Genomic DNA, 20,390 nt, shown 5'->3' with positions numbered 1-20,390 from the left:
CTAAACTGAAGCGTGAAATCATACAATTGACATTACACTGCTGACATAGGCTTACATGCATAAAATAGCTTAAAACTTATCATGTCATTAAATGCTGCCTTTGATTTAGGCTACATCTAACTATGTTTGGGCAGAATTTAATTTTTCATACTGTCTGTATATCGCAGGGCACATTCACACACAGGGGCAATTTAACAAGTCCAATCAGCCTCAGCATGTTTTTGAACTGTGGGGGGAAACCAGAGTACCTGGAGGAAACCCCACGACGACATGGGGAGAACATGCAAACTCCACACACATGTGACCCAGGCAGAGACTCGAACCTGGGACCCAGAGGTGTGAGGCAACAGTGCTAACCACTGCACCACCATGCCACCCCGGGTTGTAATACCGTGTCAGGAAAATGAATATTCTGGATTTTGGAATAAACAGAAAGAATACCCTGAAAGATAAGCAAGTGTTCATTTACTGAATTAAGCCTCCATGAATCCATAAAAACGCTTAATAATAAAAAACTAGTTTTGAATTAGTTGAGTTAGTTAATCTATGGAAATCTAAAGCACAAACAATCTAAACAGACCTCGAAAAAACAGGGACATAGTGATGTATTGCAAGTACGTAGCTGTTGTGCTGAAACATATTCGCAAAATTACATTTAGGACAATAAGGAGGGAAATACTGCGATGATTTTTTATGATGAGTTATGATTTATCATTTTAATCACATTTGCTTCCTTGGTAATTGTGGTTACATTGACCTCAATGACAGGGTTTGTATCCAAGCCTGCAGACTCTGTAAACTCTGTAAACTCTGAACTTGCTTACAGGATTTGATTGATATCACAGTTTTATTTGTTTTCTTAATAAATGAAAGTTTACATAAAATATGTTTGTGTTAAAGAATGTTATATATCAGATGTCTTCCAGACTGGGCCCAGATTTGTTAAGACACAAGGAAATTGGTTAAAAATGGAAACTGGTTTGGTTGGTACCATGGCGCCTGCTTACCGTCTTTCAGGAAGTTCTGGACAAATATGTTTCTCTCTCACATCATAAGATGTTCCTTCAGACTCGTGGGCTTGCAGTGTTTTTTTTTTCCTATCAGCATGTGGCAAATATAATTAGCAAGTGAACAGTTCAGCAACACACATCAGGTAAGTAAGTTCTTATGTACGTCTTTGCAACATGACTTGTGTAAATGCGATGTGTAATGACTACATATGTCTCCATTGCCTGAGCAATATATATGTTCTTTGTTGTCAATGAAATAATGAAATATTTCTGTTAATAATGGTGTTACTGGGGAATTAATAGAATTAGACATTTCGAAAAGTATTTACTACTATTACACTATTACTACTCCTACTACTACTAACAATAATAAGTAAATACATTTATGAATTTTACATTGGTATACATTTTATTTAATGAATAATATATAGATACTGCATATATAAGACTGAATTCAAAATTCAGAATTTATTCATCACATGCACCATTGTGCAGCACAATGGCAGTGACACCTTATTGTGGCAAAACAGCTCTGTTACTTTGCATATACATATATAAAACATAAGGGAAAAAAGTTAAGATAAATATTGAAATAGAGAATTAAAAAAAAAAAACTATTACAAAAGGCAATAAAATATGTATGAATGTAATAGGACAGGCAAAGTTAGATGCAAAATCCTTCCACAGAATTAATGATAAGTTAAAATGCAGTATTAGTTGTGTAATTATCAGTATCAGTGACGTAATTATCAGAATTTAAGACCCGTCTGTGAATGTGTGAAATTTGCACTTTTTTCCTTCTTCGCATGCGTGTCCTTCTGCAGTATAAACGCACACATTTGTTTGAAAATGACTTGTAGTTTGTGTGTGTATGTGCCCTGTGATGAATTGATATTCCATGGTGTACAGCCTTGTGCCATGTGCTCCCTGGGATAGGTTCCCAGTGGTAGGAAGATGGATGGATGAGAAATATGGGCACATCTACTAAAATTCAATTAACTAAGATCGAGGTGTGTCAGTGTATTGCTCTGCATCTGCTAGGAGTTTCATTGATTTTGGAGGCAGATTTTGGTGATTGTGACCGAGCAAAGTGTGAGGTAACTAACAGTGGTGCTGGGCATCTAAGACTTTTCCACACTGTTAGAATTGCTGGTGCAGGTTGGTACAGAATCACATTCACGTGGTATGTTACCAGTATTGTGTTTATAACAAACCATAGGAGCTTTGCTTAGAATTTAGAGCAATTTGAGACTTTCTTCTACTCACAAGCAGCTCGTTGCATTTGCTGTCTAGAATAAACCTGGAAAGATCTCCTCAGCCGATGCTCAAGTGGGAGCCAAAGCCTTCAGCATCTTGTGTTTCCAAATAAATCCAAATCTGTCCATATCTTTGCCAGAAACGATTGAAGAAACACATGTTAATGGTCCAGTTCTAGAATTTTAATGAACTTTGGGATTCTATCTATGGTATTTGGATAGCCTGCACTTTTCCATGCTGTTAGAATGTATAGGTAGACAGCTGTAACCAGTTCACATTCTCATTCATTTACAGCATTTGCTAGGGGCAGGTCAGTAAACTTATGCATACATTTTGTATTATCATAGGAACAAAAGTGAAATAAAAATATGTTGTAAGGTGTTGACTAGTGGAACATTTATGAAAAGAGCAATGGTGCATTTTTTTTTACCAAATATGGAAAGTACGGTTATCAGGTTTCTCTACGTGCTGAAAACGATTTCTTAAATATGAGACAAACCACATAAAGATAGGTCTAGACAGGTTTATGCAAGCCTGCCTCACAAAGGGCAGCGTTTAGGTTTACAGACACAATTGTTACTTTTGCATCAGAAGACAACAATACATTGTTTTTACTGTTGGGAATGCAATTTCTGGGCTGTATGGAAATCCAAAGAAAATATTTAGGAATATTATTGTCATCTAAATAGTTGTTAACTGACCAATGATTTTGAAAGTATCAATGATGACATTGTATGTTTTGCAAGGCTATTTTTTGCACTGGAATTAGATGTAATGATCGGTAGCCGATTAAATATAAGATTCAAGGTATTTTAGTTGACGTGTATTTAATACAATGCGCATTCATTACACAGCTATTCCTTTCTGTAATTTACATCTTCCATCTTCGATTGCATATGGCACAGAGAGCCTTTTTCCATTCAGGAATAGTAATATGAGTAATGTTGTATGAAGCAGAGTAGGAAGCCTATAAATTCTTTGTCACTTGTACAATTCTGTAACTAGCTTAAGTTTGAACAATAGGGAAGTAGCGGAATGTCAAAATATTTTTTGTAGTGCCTGCAGTGGTGATGCTCATGTTCCACAATGACTGGTCGACCTCCGGTCTTTCACTGTTTGTCTTCCATTTCTGTGTTGGGTTTTAAGGGATGTTTCCATGCATTCTCAGTGGGCCGCACGTTGGGACATAAATGTTCTTGTTCTTATGTTACTCCACTGTGACTTTTCTCTTGTATGGGAAGGTAATCATTAAATTATTAAAAATGATTTTTGTCTTTCCCAGGCTTTATGAGTAATATGTGGCTTTTAAATAATTGTTCCTGGAGAACTAAACCTTTGACATACCCTTTGCTTGTCTGACACAGCCTGCATGTTATGCATTTTACAGAACAATATGCCCTCTCAGCTCCTCAGCCCGAGAACAACAGGGCACATTTAATGATTTCCCTCCAGATTGCAACAGAATGTCTTATGGATCCCTGAACAAAACGATATATGTTTGTAACCCCTTTATTTATAGGTACAGGTATGGACAGTGAGAAACTGTTATTCATAATCGTCCTGATGGTAACATGCACCATTTTTAAAGCAGGAGAATTTGCTGAAATCCCACACTACTTTGGCACAGTGAGTCATTTTATTTTCCACGTTACCGAGCCTTTCTTTTATGAAACAATATAATTCCATATTTTTTTTTATGTGTATTTCCCAATTTATATGCTGTTATAAATTTGTGTGTGTGTGTGTGTGGGAGGCTTTTAACAGTTATATGCAGAAAAAATATAAAGGTAGTCAGGGTTGATTTCTGCAGACTGAACTGCTCCATTTAACAAAATTCAACTAACCTTGAAAAAACAGATTTGATAATGATATGAAAAAACAATAAATCAGACTAAAGATCCAGGTTCAGAACAGATCCAGGTTTCTTTAATGGAACAGCAGAGTTCACAAGCGAAAGTTTGAATTAAGCAGTTAGAAAATGTAATAAGACAAAACAAAGGTTCAGAACAACAAGCACAATATCTCACAAAGCAGTGAAAACACGGAGTATTTCACAATATATGCCTCTTAACCATTAAATGAGCTATTTTCAATAACTGAAGGAGAACTGGAACTATTTTCATTTGATCCAATTTATATGAATCAGTAAATAGAACATCTTGCTAATTCTTATGTTTATAAAATGATCTGAAAACATTGTGCGCAATATCTTAAAGGTAGCTTGCCAATGAAAATAGCTAGTACCTGTAATTCCTTTTAACCCTTATCTATCATCAATGAATCAAATAAAATAGACCCATTGTTTAAGATTAACAGAGGTTATTTAATGCTGAGCTGTCAAAGTACCTGAGGGATCATTTCAGTACTGATATACAGCAATCCGCTGCGTAAAGTGTCTCCTTAATAGGGTTAATCCTTAACAGAGCTTATTGATACTGTGCCTCTGGCACCAAATGAAGAATTCGCATGGGTGTACCAAGGAATGCTAGACATCTACTACAGTTATATTTCTTAGCTGGTCAAGTTTCACTCTCCTGGAAAAAGATTCAGACTTGGAAATGGTTTATTGTGACACTCTTATTCAAATGTTCATTTCAAATGCTTCAGAGATATCAGAAAAGGTACATCCGTATTTTTCTAATGTCAAAAATATTCTGCAATAATATTTTACCTAAAGTAAAAAGAATTACAGTGTGTCAAGCAAAAGTCTTTGCCTTTTAGATTTGTACCTATTCATGGGTATTTTTGTATTTTAGACAGACAACAAGGAGGCAAACTCACCCCATGTCCAAGTCAAGCAAAAAAGAGATGGTATGTTTATTTTAAATCTTTTTCGGGTTACATATAGAAATAACTGCGCAGGATAAGTGATTGGAATATGGATGGATTGATACTGAGCCCCCTCCACCACCTCTTCTTTTACAGGACTAACAAAGCTCTGGACCGTCTCCTTTGATATTGAACTTAAGTCTTCAGGCCAAAATGACACTAAAGGAATGAGATCAGCACTGAATGCAAGTATTTTCCTTTTCCAGCTTGAAAACACAGTCAACTTCACTGAAGTTAACATTACTACAGGTAATTATACTTTTGTGACATTTTGAATTCTGCTTCCGATCTTTGTGTGGGGATTTGCATGGTTTCCCCTTGATGCCTTGGTTTCCTCCAACACTCCAAAAGACCAGCTGTTAAGATATTTGTGTGCAGGGGTTAAATCAGTTACAGAACCATCCTGTTTATTTATCATGCATATTTATGATCACACTCTCAAAGATGCATCCATTTGTTGTTATGTTGTTCTATCATTTCGAAGGTACACAAAATAAATTTAAAAATGTGATCCAAAAGTTATTTTTCATATTGGTATTGTACATTCTGCGTGGTTAAAACGTATTTGGATTTTTAAAAAATAAATAACGTAATTCAAACTTAAAAGTGCATCAAAATGTCTGGTCACTTCAACTAATACGCTTGCTTATTTATTGGTAATGTCTACGTGAAAATGTATTAAATTATCAAAGTACATACACGAGTCTGACCTCTAGCAGAGTTTAGCTAGTAAGTGAAGTTTTGGTGGCAGAGCAGACTAAGTCAAATTACAGAAACACAGGACAGAAATCAAGACGTCTTGTAGGAATATCTCATTCACCAGTTACTAATGAAAATTAACATTAAGGCCGATGAAAATACATGATTTTTAGCTAAAAACTGACCTTTTATTTAACCATTCACTTGCAGTCGTTTGCTAAATTTTGGAACACCATGAAAAAAAAAGGTTAACATTGAAAGAGGAGGATCTGCGCTTCTGCAAGATCCGGTTTGGATATAAGCAGTCGGACCTGGAGTTAGTCAGGCTCTATCTATATTTAAAAACTGGTTGCTTGTATGTGACCAGGGACCTGTACTATAAAGCGGGGTTACTGGCTTATTGGGGTAACTTTTTGGATTTAAGGTACCACAGTTTAAACGGACTTCATATTCGTTGACTTACATTTCGCCCAGACTACCTTAAATCTGACAAATTACCCTGATAAGCCAGTAACTCCGCTTTGCAGGTCCCGGAGATGGATTAGGACCGGCTGCAGGTGACTCGAAGGAGTCAAAAGATGGATGGATTAATTATAGCCTTTCAATTACATTCATACCAGCTGTGTTTGCTTTGCATCCAAATGCTCTCAATTCATCCTCAGTGTGTTACCAGAATGGTACGGGATTTCAGTGCAAGTGTGAAGAACCGCTAGCCTGGTCGTACAACAGCTGTGTTGCGTACACCCCTTGTGATGACATCATTCAAGGCACATGCAGATGCATCGATGCTGTACCGTCTAATGGACATCGCTGCAAACCACAACTACGTAAGTACAATCAATCCTACTTAATGTTGTCATGTGCAATTATGCAACCAAAGCTTCTAATGAAAATAACATTTATTTTTCAATATCATTGACTTAAGTATTATATTCTGTTTCACATATTTTATGCTACCGAATTCCAAAAACTACTTTTGAAATCAGTAGTGGTACTAGGCCATACATGAAGAAATGAGATGCAATACACCAAATTAAAGCTAAACAGACTTTCTATACCTGACGAACTGACAAAAACTGACAAAATGTAATCAACTGGATGGTTTAACAATTGCTGTTCTGTCTTTGGACCTTTTATCCTTGATGCCAATTCTCCTTATATACTTCTTTTTGCTTCTCTTACAGCTACTGAAATTAAATTGGACTATGACATTGACATTGAGGTGACCGTGTCAGATATCGCAGTGATAAATAATCTAAGGAACATTCTTGTAACAACACCATTCCCATATCCACTCAGTAATGCCATTGAAATAATTGGAGTGAACTTAACAACAGGTAAAAGGAATCGCTCGGAGATTGATTATTCACCATATCTTTCAAGTTATCTAACGGATATTTTAAGCTATGCTGCCGATCGGGGTGAAACCAGATCTTCTTACTGCATTTACCAACAATTCTGATGGGTGACAAACATTTGAAAAAATTGTTCTTTTCATTACCTAAGGAAAAACATAACTTTGCTGATATGAATAAATTGAACAGACTGCTTACAGCTGACTCCCTCATTCTTGCGTCTTCAGTTTGCTACCCGAATGGCCCTGGATTCCAGTGCATTTGTGAAGAACAGTTTGCCTGGTCGTACGACAGTTGTGTTGCATACACCCCTTGTGATGACATCATTCAAGGCACATGCAGATGCATCAATGGAATACCGTCTGATGGACAGTTCTGCCAACTAAGGCCAAGTAATTATTGTTCAAGCTCTTTTCCTTTATGTGCCACACACTACATCTCCTAGAACTTCTTTGCTGGAATAGAAGGCTTTGTGTGGGAGGTCCTTAGTCATTCTTGTAGTGATCTTGAATGAAGTTCCAGTGGATGGAAATGTCTGCCGTCTTGCATCTGACGCAAAAAATAGGAAACAAAAAAAAATGTCATGCATAAATCAAACTAAAGAAGTGACCATACCTTTGACATTTTTGCAACTATAACCGCTCAAATACAATTGGTTGAAGAAGACATTTTTACATGACTGAAACACTCTTTGTTCCATCCATCCATCCATTTTCCAAACCGCTTATCCTACTGGGTTGTGGGGGGGTCCGGAGCCTATCCCGGAAGCAATGGGCACGAGGCAGGGAACAACCCAGGATGGGGGGCCAGCCCATCGCAGGGCACACTCACATACCATTCACTCTCACATGCATTCCTACAGGCAATTTAGCAACTCCAATTAGCCTCAGCATGTTTTTGGACTGTGGGGGGAAACCAGAGTACCTGGAGGAAACACTCTTTGTTTTCAATCCAATTCATATTGTAATTCAGTTTCAATTCAGTATTTTTTTTTAATGACACAAATTGGTTCCAGTCTGTTGTGAGCTCTTAAAAGTCTACCTGGCACGCTGTTGGCTGACTACATGTGAACGCAAATCATGACTGATCGAAAGCTTGTATTTAAGGTAGTCTGGGCTAAATGAAGTCCATTTAAACTGGGGTACCCTGAACTAAGCAGAGAACTGGGCCCTGTATCATGGCACTGGAGTTCTTGCTTAGTCAGATATCTTGTAGGATTTCAGGTAAAATAGACTTTATCTTTCTTCACTTACATTTAGCCCAGTTTACCTTAAATATCACAAGTTATCCACATAAACAGGAAATCCTGCTTCAGACAGACTCCTTCTGTCAGCCAGACCAACACCACTTTCAACCACAACCCAGTTTTCCCAGTTGGTCTTCCATCCAACTACTGGCCAGGTCCAAACCCACTTAGCTTTGATGTAGATTATTAAGTCTAAGCTGCAGGTGGTATAGCTATGTGTGTCTTTTTCTCCTGAAGTTCTCATGTATCATTTTAGTTTTCTTTAGGAATTTATGAATTTAAAAAGCACCAATTTACAGTGTAATGTATAGTGGACATCTTAAATCAGTGACTATTCAGTACTTCTTTTACAACTAAGCTCAAAGAATTTCGACCATTCATTTTATTATAATAAGGTTATTGAAATTTTTATGTGCTTTTGTTGCCATATTATTATTCCCTTATTTGTTTCAACAGATGAAAATGCTACAATATCATCACATCCAGCTACATTGTTAGGTAGTGTGAATGGTCCATGTGCACATTAATGTATCAAGATCCATCCGATTGTCGTCCATGACCACCATATCACCCAGTGCATGATTGTGGTTAAATGCGGAGGCCATCCTGGGATGCAGAGGGCACGAGGAGGCAGGGGCTACGCTGGACAAGATGACTTTGCAGGATGGTCAAATCAAATGTTCATTTTAATCGTGCAATATGATGACCTGTAATTCCATTTGGGTGCTCCCTCCTTTGTGGTTATGGAAGATGGATAGATGGAATACGTGAAACCCTATGCTGCAAGATGGGTTGAAAATCTTCCCCCCTGACAAATTTCATTGTGCCCCCCACACTCCCCACACCCAATTTTATATGTAATTTCAGTGATCTGAATGTGCCAAGGTATCCATGCCCCTACAACAGCCCTTTTTTCTGTGTGGGAGAATGAATGGATGAGTGTCTTTTTGACTGGATCATGCCGATGCGATATCCAACATCAACAATGTAAACACAGTTTAAACTCTTTTTCTTCTGCAGATTCTACCACACTGGGGCTCACAATGCAGAATGTAACATCCACCGGTATGTGTATGATGACACATTTCATATTGGTTCCAGAGAACTTCATGCCCTAAAGCATTTTTACGTTGCTGTGAACTTATCAAGTACACGTGCCTGATTTTAATCATGCCTCCCTGCCTTTGCAGATGCTGCCACTACCTACACTGCTGCAAAGCAGAGTGTGTCATCTGGTGCGTACAGCTGATGAACCTTCCGGCTCTCGGTTTATCTGCAGACATATATTCTTTGCTCCTTATTTTCTGTAGATTCTGCCACAGCAACACTCACAACAGGCCTGATAGAAGGCCTAAGTATGCCTTGACGATTATTTATAATTAAGTCCCTTTAATAATAATTTCAAGGAGCTCATTATGGTAATTTAATTGTAAGCATAGAGTCAAGAGAGTAGGCAATAGAGCTGTGTTTGTACTGTATAGTTATATAGCTCAATAACCCACCTTACCTTCTGTGCTAACCGGCAGCACCGTTTAGTCTTGTATTACCAGTTAACAGTATTGCTCGAATGAATTTTGCATGGAACTATGGGAATTGATACTGGTAAATTGTCTCAGGACATTGCAACTGAATGGGCTGTATTAGTGAATATATCCTGCAAGTTGCTTACAAGTCCTTTGTAACCCAACCCTTTTTGACCAAATTCTTTGTCCCCATGGTAGCTGTGACTGGCTCAGTTACGTCAAGCTCTACGATGTCACCCGTAACTGGCCGTAAGTGCTATTACCCCATTTCACTTTGTGTTTTATTAGGTCCTAATAACAGAAACATATGCTCCATTATGACACTTCTGTCTTGTATGATTTTTTTTTTAATATAGCATTTCATTGTTTTATATTTTTTGAAACAGTGAATCACTCCAGTTTGGTAATCAAAGTGCACGTATGGGGTAGAATGGCATGCTGGCATCTGATTAGATGAATACTGCCAGGGTACTGGCAGCAAATTTCCTGAGGAAAGCAACTCAAATTAGAAAAACTGTTCAAAACAATCTCAGCCATGTACCTGCGAACCGCCAGTTGAGAAACAGTGAGCAAGTTAACTAACTACTAGCTAATGCCTGTTGTAGCAGCTGGATAATGTGGTTTGTAAGGATGACCAGGACATTGATGGACTTTTGTAGCTGTGAAGGTGTGATGGCAGAGGGGCAGGATCAGTGGCAGTTTAACTGATAATGTGATCATTTTAGACTGGTCTGAGCCCAGCAGAAGTCATCTTAGGCCTGTCTACAAGTTCCTATATTTAATTTATTGTTATAAGTGGCATACATACTGAAACTTTTTTTTAATCTTTATATTTTTATCTTAATTTTTAAATAGGATTTAAGCTGCAGATGTCATTTAGCATGTTACGGAATTTCACAGAGGACTTGAAAGACCCAGCAACAATGATGTACAAAAATTTAAAAATTAACATTGAATCAGCAGTAAGTATCAGTAAAAAACTAATGTACTATATAAAGTTATCATACCTACTGGTTTTATCTTAAACCAATTAAAGAAAAAATAAATGAAATCACTCAAATAAACATATTAATTTTTTAATTTTGTGTCATACAGTTGTAGAAAATGTATGATATCACTCTAAGTTATTTTGTGTTTCCGTCGTAAATGTTGTGTCATCCAGCTCTGTGAAAAATACAAAGCTATATCGGGGTTTATTCGAGTAGAGGTAACTAACTTCAGGTAAGTTTGCTTATTTATTTGTTTAATTTTCTTGAATCTGAGACTTAAATGTTTAGATAGGAGACATATTACTACAGATTTTTACACCTGATGAGCCTGTTCTGTTCTTTGCCCGTTTCTTAAACAGGCCTGGAAGTGTGATTACTGACTTCTTATTACACACCAACCAACTGAATTCCACTGAAATCGCAACAGCAAACAATGAATTAGTGGCTGATCTTGTAACCAGAGGGTATAATGCCGACTCCGATTCTTTTCAAGGAGTTCTTCATGGTAAGATGAAAGTGCTATGCCCTTAAAAATTAACTGTAAGAATGAACACAATACAGTTATTTATTCAGATATAACTAGTAGTAGTGTAACTAAACATATACGCATATTTGTTTGTATTTTTACAATATACAGTGAAGTTAAGAACACTGCTTTAAAGGTTTTGACTGAAGTATTCAGAGGGATAACCTTTTAATGACATTAACTGTGTTTTGCAGCTTTGCCATAGTGGTGCAGTCAGTCGCACTCTAGCCTTGCTTGGATTTCTACTGTAGATCTGAATGTATATTCTTCTAATGTTTGAATATGCGTGTGTGTGTGGATTAGGTTTATATTACATTGTGGGGACCAAATGTCCCCCACAACATAATAAAAATCTTTTTTGATATTGTGGGGAACATCCTTCGGGTCCCTACAAAGATCTGTAAATGCAATCAAAAAACTAAAAATGCCAAAATTCTTGTATTTTGTTCGGTTACTTATGATTAAGGTTAGGGCTGGGTTGGGGTTATAGTCATCATGTTAGGATTAGATTTTTCCCCATAGAAATTAATGGAGAGTCCCCACAAAGATATAATTACGAACCTGTGTGTGTGTGGGTGTGTGCATGTGTGTGTCCAGGGGGCTTCCCTCTGGATCCTTCCCATGCCTGAAAAACAATTTAGTTTGGGTTGATTTCTGTCCATTGCTTGGCATTAGTCATTTTGTCCGTCTTCTCATTCAGTTAGCTACATTTCTTGCTGTTCATTTTGATTGCCGTTCATTCATATTATTGGAATGTGCTGCCTGTATATACTGACAACATTTTTCCTACATTCTTCAAGGACCAGAACCTTTCACAAAGAACTATGAGATGATATATCCTGGTAACACCATGGAGCTGACATGCATGGTTCCAGAATCAATGCAAAAGGGAACCGTGTCGTGGTTCGTGAATGATATAGCAGTGTATAATGATACAAAGTACACAATCACCAATTCAACTCTAAAACTTACTGTTAAGGATATAAGGACTGATGACAGTGGTAAGTGGATCATTCGTTCATTATCAATCCACGATTCATCCTTCCATCCATCCATCCATCCATCCATCCACCTATCCTCTAACCACTTATCCTGGTTTGGGTCACAAGGAGTCTTTCTCAGGCAACACAGGAAAAGCAACAGGGGTACATCCTGGAGAGATGCCAGTCCATCACAGAGCAGATTTATACACCCTATAAAACAGTACAAGTGACTAATTAATATGAGGAGAACATGCAAGCAGTGCAACTGGGATTCAATCGCAGTATGAGCAGTATGAGGCATCCTGCCTACTGAGCCACAGGCTGACCTCCTCCCGTTATTTATTATCAAAAAGCTTAAAATATCCCACTCATGACTGAGTATTCATGCCACAGTGAAGAGCAATGCAGCACATTGGCTCTGTGACACATAAAAATCTGTAGCTCTATTGTTAAGAATAGTGTGATGGTGTAAACGGAGGGGACTGATGGTGAAAAGTGGTGAAATAATGCAACTACAATGATAGGGGCTCAGTCAGGAGTTGCCAAGCTTTCTAAATACCATCTTCTACCTCAGTTGTAATATATAACTGTCTAATTATCACAAAGGGTAACAAATAAAAAAAAAGTTCAATGAATGTTTCCAGCATCTGCGTGATTTTGGTAGAATTGCCCAGTTTAATATTACTGCCTGTAAATGATGAAGCATTACAGTTGAAGCATGAAGCATTAGCCTTCATCCATCCATCCATCTTCTAACTGATGTCCAGTGCAGGATTGCAGTACCACTGCCTTCAATATGCCCATATTTACAAATTATTTTCAGACATTGTTATACTGCACATTCCAACAAATTACGATAAAAAGTTGGTACAGCTTTTTGAATACACCTTACACATACACCTTAGCACTACTGCGAAATACACTTACGTTAATAACTACTCTTTTTACAGGATTGATTCAGATGTTATAGCCTTTTGACTTTATTTCCTCTACCTAAAAGTCATTTTCTTAATCGTCTTCTTCCTTTGAATCTCCTCAAAGGAACATACAGATGCAGCATGAAGGATGCGATTTTGATTTTCCTCCATGAAGAACTCATTAACGTAACGAATGTTGTCGCTCCAATAGTCAAACTCAGCAGATGGCAACTGAACAGCCCGTGTGACAGCATTGAAGAAATTAGCTTGGAGTGCTGTGTCACATACAACAATATCGATGATATTGAGGCCAAATGGATGGCCATTGTTGAACTCTCAACCAATGGTAATATTTATTTAAAAGTGTCTTGCCGTGACTGTAAATAACCTTCCGTTTTATTTGCAGCGTGTTGCATTACTCTTATTGTTAAATGCAATTCTCTTATCTCATTCAGAAAAAGGTAAAAGCCTTCCTCAAATTTGTTCATACAGAACATAGTGTCTGAGCTTGTATGACAGAAATTGAACTGGATAATTTTTTTTGAGGTTTCATAGCCCCCAAATTTATATTTAACTGCAGATTATGCATGTTGTTGAGTAGCTAAAGGCAACTTCAGTTATCAATCAGAATGTATATTTCCAGGTTTTCAAGAACTGGTCTAGATGAAGGATCAGTGATGGGATATTTGTGCATCTGTACCTGCCAATAGCAGTTATATATGCTCTTTTCACAGTTCTCCCTGAAAGCAACATAAAATGTTTTGTCCATTCTTTTAACACCGAACAAGGAAGATGTGACCCAAAAATTTTTACCTGCCAAGTAAAAAACAGAGGAAAAATCATCAGTGAAGTAAAGGCCACACTGAACTTTTTCTCAGGAGGCAAGTTTTTGATATGTTGGTTTGGGAATAACTATTGACTTGCGATGAATCCATTAACAGAAATCTGTTCTAGAAAAAGCAGAAGTCAGAATCAAAAGTTGCTCATAAAATACGATTTTGATTTCCAAATCTGAGTGATTGTCTCGCCCCGCATGCCATTTTCCCACGTGTTCCTTATGGTGTGGCGTGAACCAGCCTCCCTTGTACCTTGTTAAACCCTGCCTCTTATTACAGCCCTCATGTGGATGATCCCCAGGTGCCTCTCGTCTGCTCCCTCATCTGTGGTGTCTATAGTGCCTCCTCATCCTGAGCTCCCCAGGCTGGTCATTGTATTGTTGTATGTACGTGCTCCTGCTGCCTGCCTGTGCTACCCCTTCTGTTACCCTGCACCCTGTGTTTCCCCCCTGCTCTCCCAGCCTGGCTTTGACCCCTCGCCCTTTGTATTGTGTTTTGTTGGAATAAAACCCCTTCCACTTTCCCTGAAGCCTGCCTTCGCCACCCTCCTTCCTGGGTCATGACGGTGATCGTATATCTGTCGAAAATTGTACACGTCCCTCTAAGAGTAGCAAAACAGAATCTCCTGGTTTTTAGAAAAAAATACCAGAAGCCATTTGTTGTTACATAACCACCTCCGCAGTTGTTCTGTCTGTGTAGCGTTTCACAGAGTGTTAACTTCTTCCATCTGCTCCAGCGCCAGAGTGTAACAGCATTCCCTATGGTTCTGGGAAGGAAGGAGACACAGCTGTTGTGTGCTGCAGGGAAAACTTTGAAGGCACCATAACAGCAAGATGTTTACAAGGAGTTTGGGTGATTGTAGCTGATAATTGCATTTTGAGTGAAATTATCAGACTACAAAATGTATCCAAGGTAATATAGTTAACATTAAAATAACAATTGATGCATTAAATTATACATGTGACCAGCATGAAGTTTAGCATCTTTTCTGTGTTAATAGTGGTATTCTATCTGATTAACTGCATTGTTTATTTTTTATTTTATAATATTTAGGCCGAAGACATGCTGAGGCTGACTGGAGTTACCAAATTGCCCATAGGCGTGCTTGTGAGAGTGAATGGTGTGTGAGTGTGCCCTGCGATGGGCTGGCCCCCCATCCTGGGTTGTTCCCTGCCTTGCGGCCATAGCCTCCAGGATCGGATGGACTGTGTTGCCTGGACATTTCAAGATGTTTAGAATCCAGTAGAGCCACATCCTTGCTGGTGTCAGTGCACACACTTTCACAGAAAAACTCCATCATTTTTGAATGTCCTCTTTTCTTTGTTCCTCTCTTTCTCCCTGAAGAACCTCAATGAAATAACTGTGCCAGTTTTTTTGGAAGAGCTGAAAAACACCACAGAGAACCTTCAAAATGAAATAGAGAATTCAACTGCCACTATTTCTGCTATCGTTGACATTTTGAGCAGAATTTCTGCCATTACACAAACCATCAACAGTGACGTGATGACAGTAAGTGGAAATTAATATGTTTTGGGTATAAAAGGGCGGATATATCTGAAGTGGAACTGGATGGTTTCATTTAAAAGAGAAATGAAAAGATTTCATATTACTTGAAATATATTAAATCAGAAGCAAAAATGCATTCAATATATTTCAATATTTATTTTGGGTTATGATTAGGTAAAGTGAATGAAATTTAAGTAAAGCTTAAATTAACAATATACAGACTTTCGTTTTTATTTTTCCAGAAAAAAATCCTATTGAATTTGACACAGCTTTTTGTGTTTTTTCCAGAATGTTTTGAAAACTGTGACAATTTTAGTTTCAGACCAATCTGAGAAATCTTGGGCAGAACTGAACAGCAATACCGAAACCCAAAATACAAGCTCTGCTTTGCTGGAATCAGTAGAGAAAATTGCAGAAAATCTTTTAAGTGACTCCTTTAAAATAAGTACAAAAAACATTGAGTTAAGCAAAACAACATTTACAAGCACTTTCAGTACAAGTTTGAACTCATCTCAGATACTCATCCCAAATCAAGGTCTTCCCATCAACACGGGTATCACACTTATCGTCTTTACGACTCTTGAGTTTGTCTTACCTTCACGGAGCACTGGAAACAGTGTAAACAACTCCATCAATGGAATTGTCATGTTAGTTTATGTAAATGAAACCATTAATAACGTTTCAATGACGTTCGACAAAATAAGCAAAACAAAAGGAAACAACCAGTGTATTTTTTGGAACTTCAAACTTTTTCAAGGCATCGGAGGCTGGGACTCAACTGGATGTCAACTGCAATCTGAAACGAATGACAGTGTCACCTGTTCCTGTAACCACCTGACTTCCTTTTCGATATTAATGTCACCTTTCGTACCTGAATCCATTGAGGTTGCTCTGAATTACATCACGTACTTTGGAGTCAACATATCAGTGGGATCCCTGGTCTTATGCCTTATAATTGAAGCATTTGTGTGGAGTGTTGTCACTAAGAACAGCACGTCACACATGCGACACGTCACTATAGTGAACATTGCTCTGTCTCTGCTGATTGCTGACATATGGTTCATCATTGGAGCGGCTGTGTCAAATGTAGGCCAGGACACACCGAAGAATGCATGCAGTGCTGCAACCTTCTTCATTCACCTCTTTTATCTTGCCTTGTTCTTCTGGATGCTGATCTCGGCTCTTTTGCTCTTCTACCGTACCATGATGGTTTTCTCCCACATGTCAAAGCGCACTATGATGGCCATTGCCTTCACAGTGGGCTACGGGGCACCACTCATCATTGCCTTAATCACCATTGCAGTCACTGCCCCCAAAAATGGCTACTTCAGGCAAGATGATGCATGCTGGTTGAACTGGTACCAGACTGATGCCCTCTTGTCATTTGTGATTCCGGCCTTGATCATTGTAGTTGTGAACCTGCTCATTCTAATTGTGGTTCTGTATAAACTACTGATGAGGGGAGTTGGTGAGAACCGTCAGTCTGAGGAGAAGAATGCTCTGCTGGTCATCGCAAGGTGTGTCGCTGTTTTGACTCCCATCTTTGGCATCACCTGGGGACTTGGCATAGGGACCATGGTGGCACCCGCAAATCCCGGAGTCCACATTACATTTGCGATCTTCAATTCACTTCAGGTATGAATAATGGACAATGCAATTTTGTTCTACATCTTTTATATACTCAGTCTCTAATTTGAGTCTATTGAATCTAAATACACTGCAGTTACTAAATTTAATTGATCAAGGTTTTAACACTTTCACTTAAATCTTCTGATCCTCTTTGTGTTGTTTAATAAGTCCAGAAATGCACATTCTTGCCATCTATACTTACGACATTCTTTTTTAAATTTACATTTTCAAGGGATTCTTCATTTTAATATTTGGGACTCTCCTAGACAGCAGTGTAAGTACTGACATTTTTTCCCCATAAATGCAATTTTAGTGCTACTTCAGTGACTGTTATAGTTAAGTAAGTCGTGTGACCTTGCCAGTCTATGTTTGTTTCATTAAATGCAGGTTCGAACAGTCATCATGGGAAAATGTTTGTTTCTGCCAAAAACGTGTAACAGAATAAGGGTATGTGCTCCTTTGTACTTTTAAGCAGTACTTGCATAGCAAAATTTTATCTAAAATGAAATGTAGTTTTACATTTGCTATAGCTGCCTTTAAAAAAAATCACATTCATTAGGAAGATTTTTTGCAAAAATATCTACATGTTTATTTGTTGTGAATGTAACATTTTCTCTTTCAAAAAAATTGTAATGCACATTATTTGTTATATAGAGTACAAGTGCAGGTGCATCTTCTTGGGCTGCCCATTTTAGAAGAGGAAGAAAAAGTAAGCAACCATCAGAATCATTCATCAATAATGTTGCTTTCAAATATTTCTGAGCTATTTGAGTATTTGAAAATCAAAATTTTGAAACAATGTGTCTGTAGTGTCATTGTAGATGGTAGTGTAACTTATTGAACTATTATGAAATAGGCTGGAATTGACATGTGCATTCTGTTCTCAACACTTGTGTGTACTGTACAACCTTTTTGGAGAATTTTAGATGAAAACAGTCTGATTGTTGAATGATGACCATTTAATCATGTGAGATGCACTTGCACATTTATTAATGAATGAGAAATTCATTTTGCTGTTTACCTGTAAAGTATTGAAAGGTTTTGTAAAGTATTGGAGATTTTAAAGATATTTGTATCAATGTGTTTTCAGACTTCTACAATGTTTCAGAAGCTACAAGTTCAAGCCAGTCATCAGAATCATTCATCAATAATGTTGCTTTATAAATATTTCTGAGCTATTTCAGTATTTGAAAATCAAAATTTTTAAACTATGTCTCTGTAGTGTCAGTGTAGATGGTAGTGTAACTTATTGAACTATTATGAAATAGGCTGGGATTGAAATGTTTATGCCATGCAATGATCCATTCATGCTTGTAAATTGAAATACAAATTAAGGACTCATTGTTCTTAATTTACTAACATGAAACACTCTCAAGTGGTTGGATAGATGTGACCTTTTGAGTGAATGCAAAATTTTCTTATAGACAAATAATTATTTTTTGTATATTTCAACTTATATTCTGGAAAGAGTTTCTTAGAGTAGCTTTGGGAAAATGTGATGAAGAATATTAGGTTTACGGTTATGTTTTTTAAAATTATTATTACATTAGATTGTTTATTCATTTAGGGGCTGTGCAGCATTAAACATAATTTTATGTTCATGCATAAATGTGTAAACTACCATTCTTTAAAGTATATTTTCCTTTTAATTTCTTAGTACTTTGGTAATTTGATTGTTTAGTTATGTAACTAATATGTAACAGTGGTTGAAAACCATTGCTGTTTGTATTGTTATAGAATCATTCGTACAGTACACTTCCATAAACAGGCCCTACTGTTAGTTTTGTTCTGCTCTCTTAAATAAAAATTACAAGAACCACATTAAGCGTATGAGTTTTTTTTATGGGTTGGCATTGGATGGACATAGGAGACATGCTTCTTCTGAACACATAATTATGGTGAGGCGGTATCATGCCCGGCTCGTACGATCCTCGTGTGTGCCACGCCCACCTGATTATCCACGTGTGCTTCCCTGATCGTGCCCAGCTGTGTCTGATTATTTTCAACCAGTCCTGTCTTTTTAAGTCCATGTCTTGCCTGAGTCCTTCGTCTGTCATTGATGTTAGTTGGCGTCTGATGTTTGTCGATGCCTGTATTCCGTCCTGCCCTTGCCCCAATTAAACCCCTAGTTTGCCCTGATATTTGCCTTCTGGCTTGTTCCTTGCCCTCCTGCTCGCACGATCACCGCTCCGTTCTCCGGAGTACGTGACAGGCGGTGATTCTTTTTTCAGTTTTCCACAATCTAACATCAGGTCTTGTGTAAGTAGCTGTTATAGTATATTCAGTATTTCATTTATTTTAGGGTCTGCTGTCAAACATCTTATTTCTGTTATTCTAATGATGACTTTACAAGCTCATTTGATATCAGAAAGTATGATCTCTAAATAGATATTTCCGTATTCACATTGCATAATGTATGCCAGTCATATGTTCATTTAGGATTTGTTTTAGGATATTGTTTGATGACCTATAAGTCACTAAGTAACTAAAGCTTCATAGCTTACTAATTTCTAAAAAAACAACCAACCAAGATGGTGGTGATGTATTTTTTAAAATTATTTTATATTGAGTATTTCTTTAAAAGTACCAAATGTAATTAGGACAGAACTGAATGGCATGCTTTGTTATCTTCACCTGCAGCATGTGAGGGAACAGTTATTAGTTCTTATCTGTGTTGCTGTATCTTTGATAGTCATAAATGGTCAAAGGCTGGATATGTAACATTGATGTTATTATTGATGCCAAAATGTATTCAATGACATGCAGCCCAAACTCCAGTCTCTTTCAGAAGGACATTGTTCAGTCTCTTTTGTGTGGTGGGACTCAGTTCACTGTCATCCACATGCACAGTATTAAAATTAATGGCTTGATGGCTTTATCCTCTTCTGAATCATTTTTCCAGTAAAAGTCTTATATCTTATGTACAGATAAAGTGTCGTGTCCAGTATTTACTTTACATCAAATGTTGATTAATGATACACTTAAAATAAATTGTGAGAAGTGTAATCAGTGTTTACTTGCCTTGACAAAGATATCATGAATGATACTTTCCTGTGTATTTTCCTGTGTAATACTGCAATGTTAT

At 37.5% G+C, this 20,390-nt stretch overlaps 1 protein-coding gene across 2 annotated transcripts; it reads left to right on the top strand.

The window, feature by feature from the left end:
* Positions 1 to 1,069: 1,069 nt before the first annotated feature.
* Positions 1,070 to 19,058, top strand: LOC125725419 (adhesion G protein-coupled receptor F5-like). Of its 2 annotated transcripts, XM_049002329.1 has the most exons (24): positions 1,070 to 1,153; positions 3,787 to 3,893; positions 5,024 to 5,078; positions 5,193 to 5,345; positions 6,458 to 6,622; positions 6,980 to 7,132; positions 7,378 to 7,542; positions 8,853 to 8,894; positions 9,417 to 9,461; positions 9,587 to 9,631; positions 10,118 to 10,168; positions 10,775 to 10,881; positions 11,082 to 11,140; positions 11,268 to 11,413; positions 12,235 to 12,435; positions 13,459 to 13,680; positions 14,069 to 14,215; positions 14,907 to 15,082; positions 15,515 to 15,679; positions 15,965 to 17,311; positions 17,538 to 17,579; positions 17,693 to 17,752; positions 17,960 to 18,014; positions 18,396 to 19,058. In XM_049002329.1, the coding sequence occupies exons 2-24, from the start codon at positions 3,795 to 3,797 to the stop codon at positions 18,467 to 18,469; spliced, it is 3,774 nt and encodes a 1,257-aa protein (XP_048858286.1). In that variant the 5' UTR covers positions 1,070 to 1,153; positions 3,787 to 3,794; the 3' UTR covers positions 18,470 to 19,058. The 2 variants fall into 2 exon arrangements, with proteins under 2 accessions (XP_048858286.1, XP_048858287.1); XM_049002330.1 differs by lacking the exon at positions 8,853 to 8,894.
* The last annotated feature ends 1,332 nt before the right edge of the window (positions 19,059 to 20,390 follow it).

Source organism: Brienomyrus brachyistius, unplaced genomic scaffold, assembly GCF_023856365.1.
Source record: "Brienomyrus brachyistius isolate T26 unplaced genomic scaffold, BBRACH_0.4 scaffold66, whole genome shotgun sequence".
NCBI lineage: Eukaryota > Metazoa > Chordata > Actinopteri > Osteoglossiformes > Mormyridae > Brienomyrus > Brienomyrus brachyistius.
Note: the sequence above shows the minus strand (reverse complement) of the source record. Positions and strands in the feature narration are given on the sequence as shown.

What these genes read in the sequence shown, in the direction of transcription:
- LOC125725419 (XM_049002329.1), top strand. Translation starts at nt 3,795, where the DNA reads ATGGACAGTGAGAAACTGTTATTCATAATCGTCCTGATGGTAACATGC. An exon ending in ACTGAACTTTTTCTCAGGAG is followed by an intron (nt 14,216 to 14,906) that starts GCAAGTTTTTGA and finishes CATCTGCTCCAG; the next exon opens with CGCCAGAGTGTAACAGCATT. An exon ending in GGACTCTCCTAGACAGCAGT is followed by an intron (nt 17,580 to 17,692) that starts GTAAGTACTGAC and finishes CATTAAATGCAG; the next exon opens with GTTCGAACAGTCATCATGGG.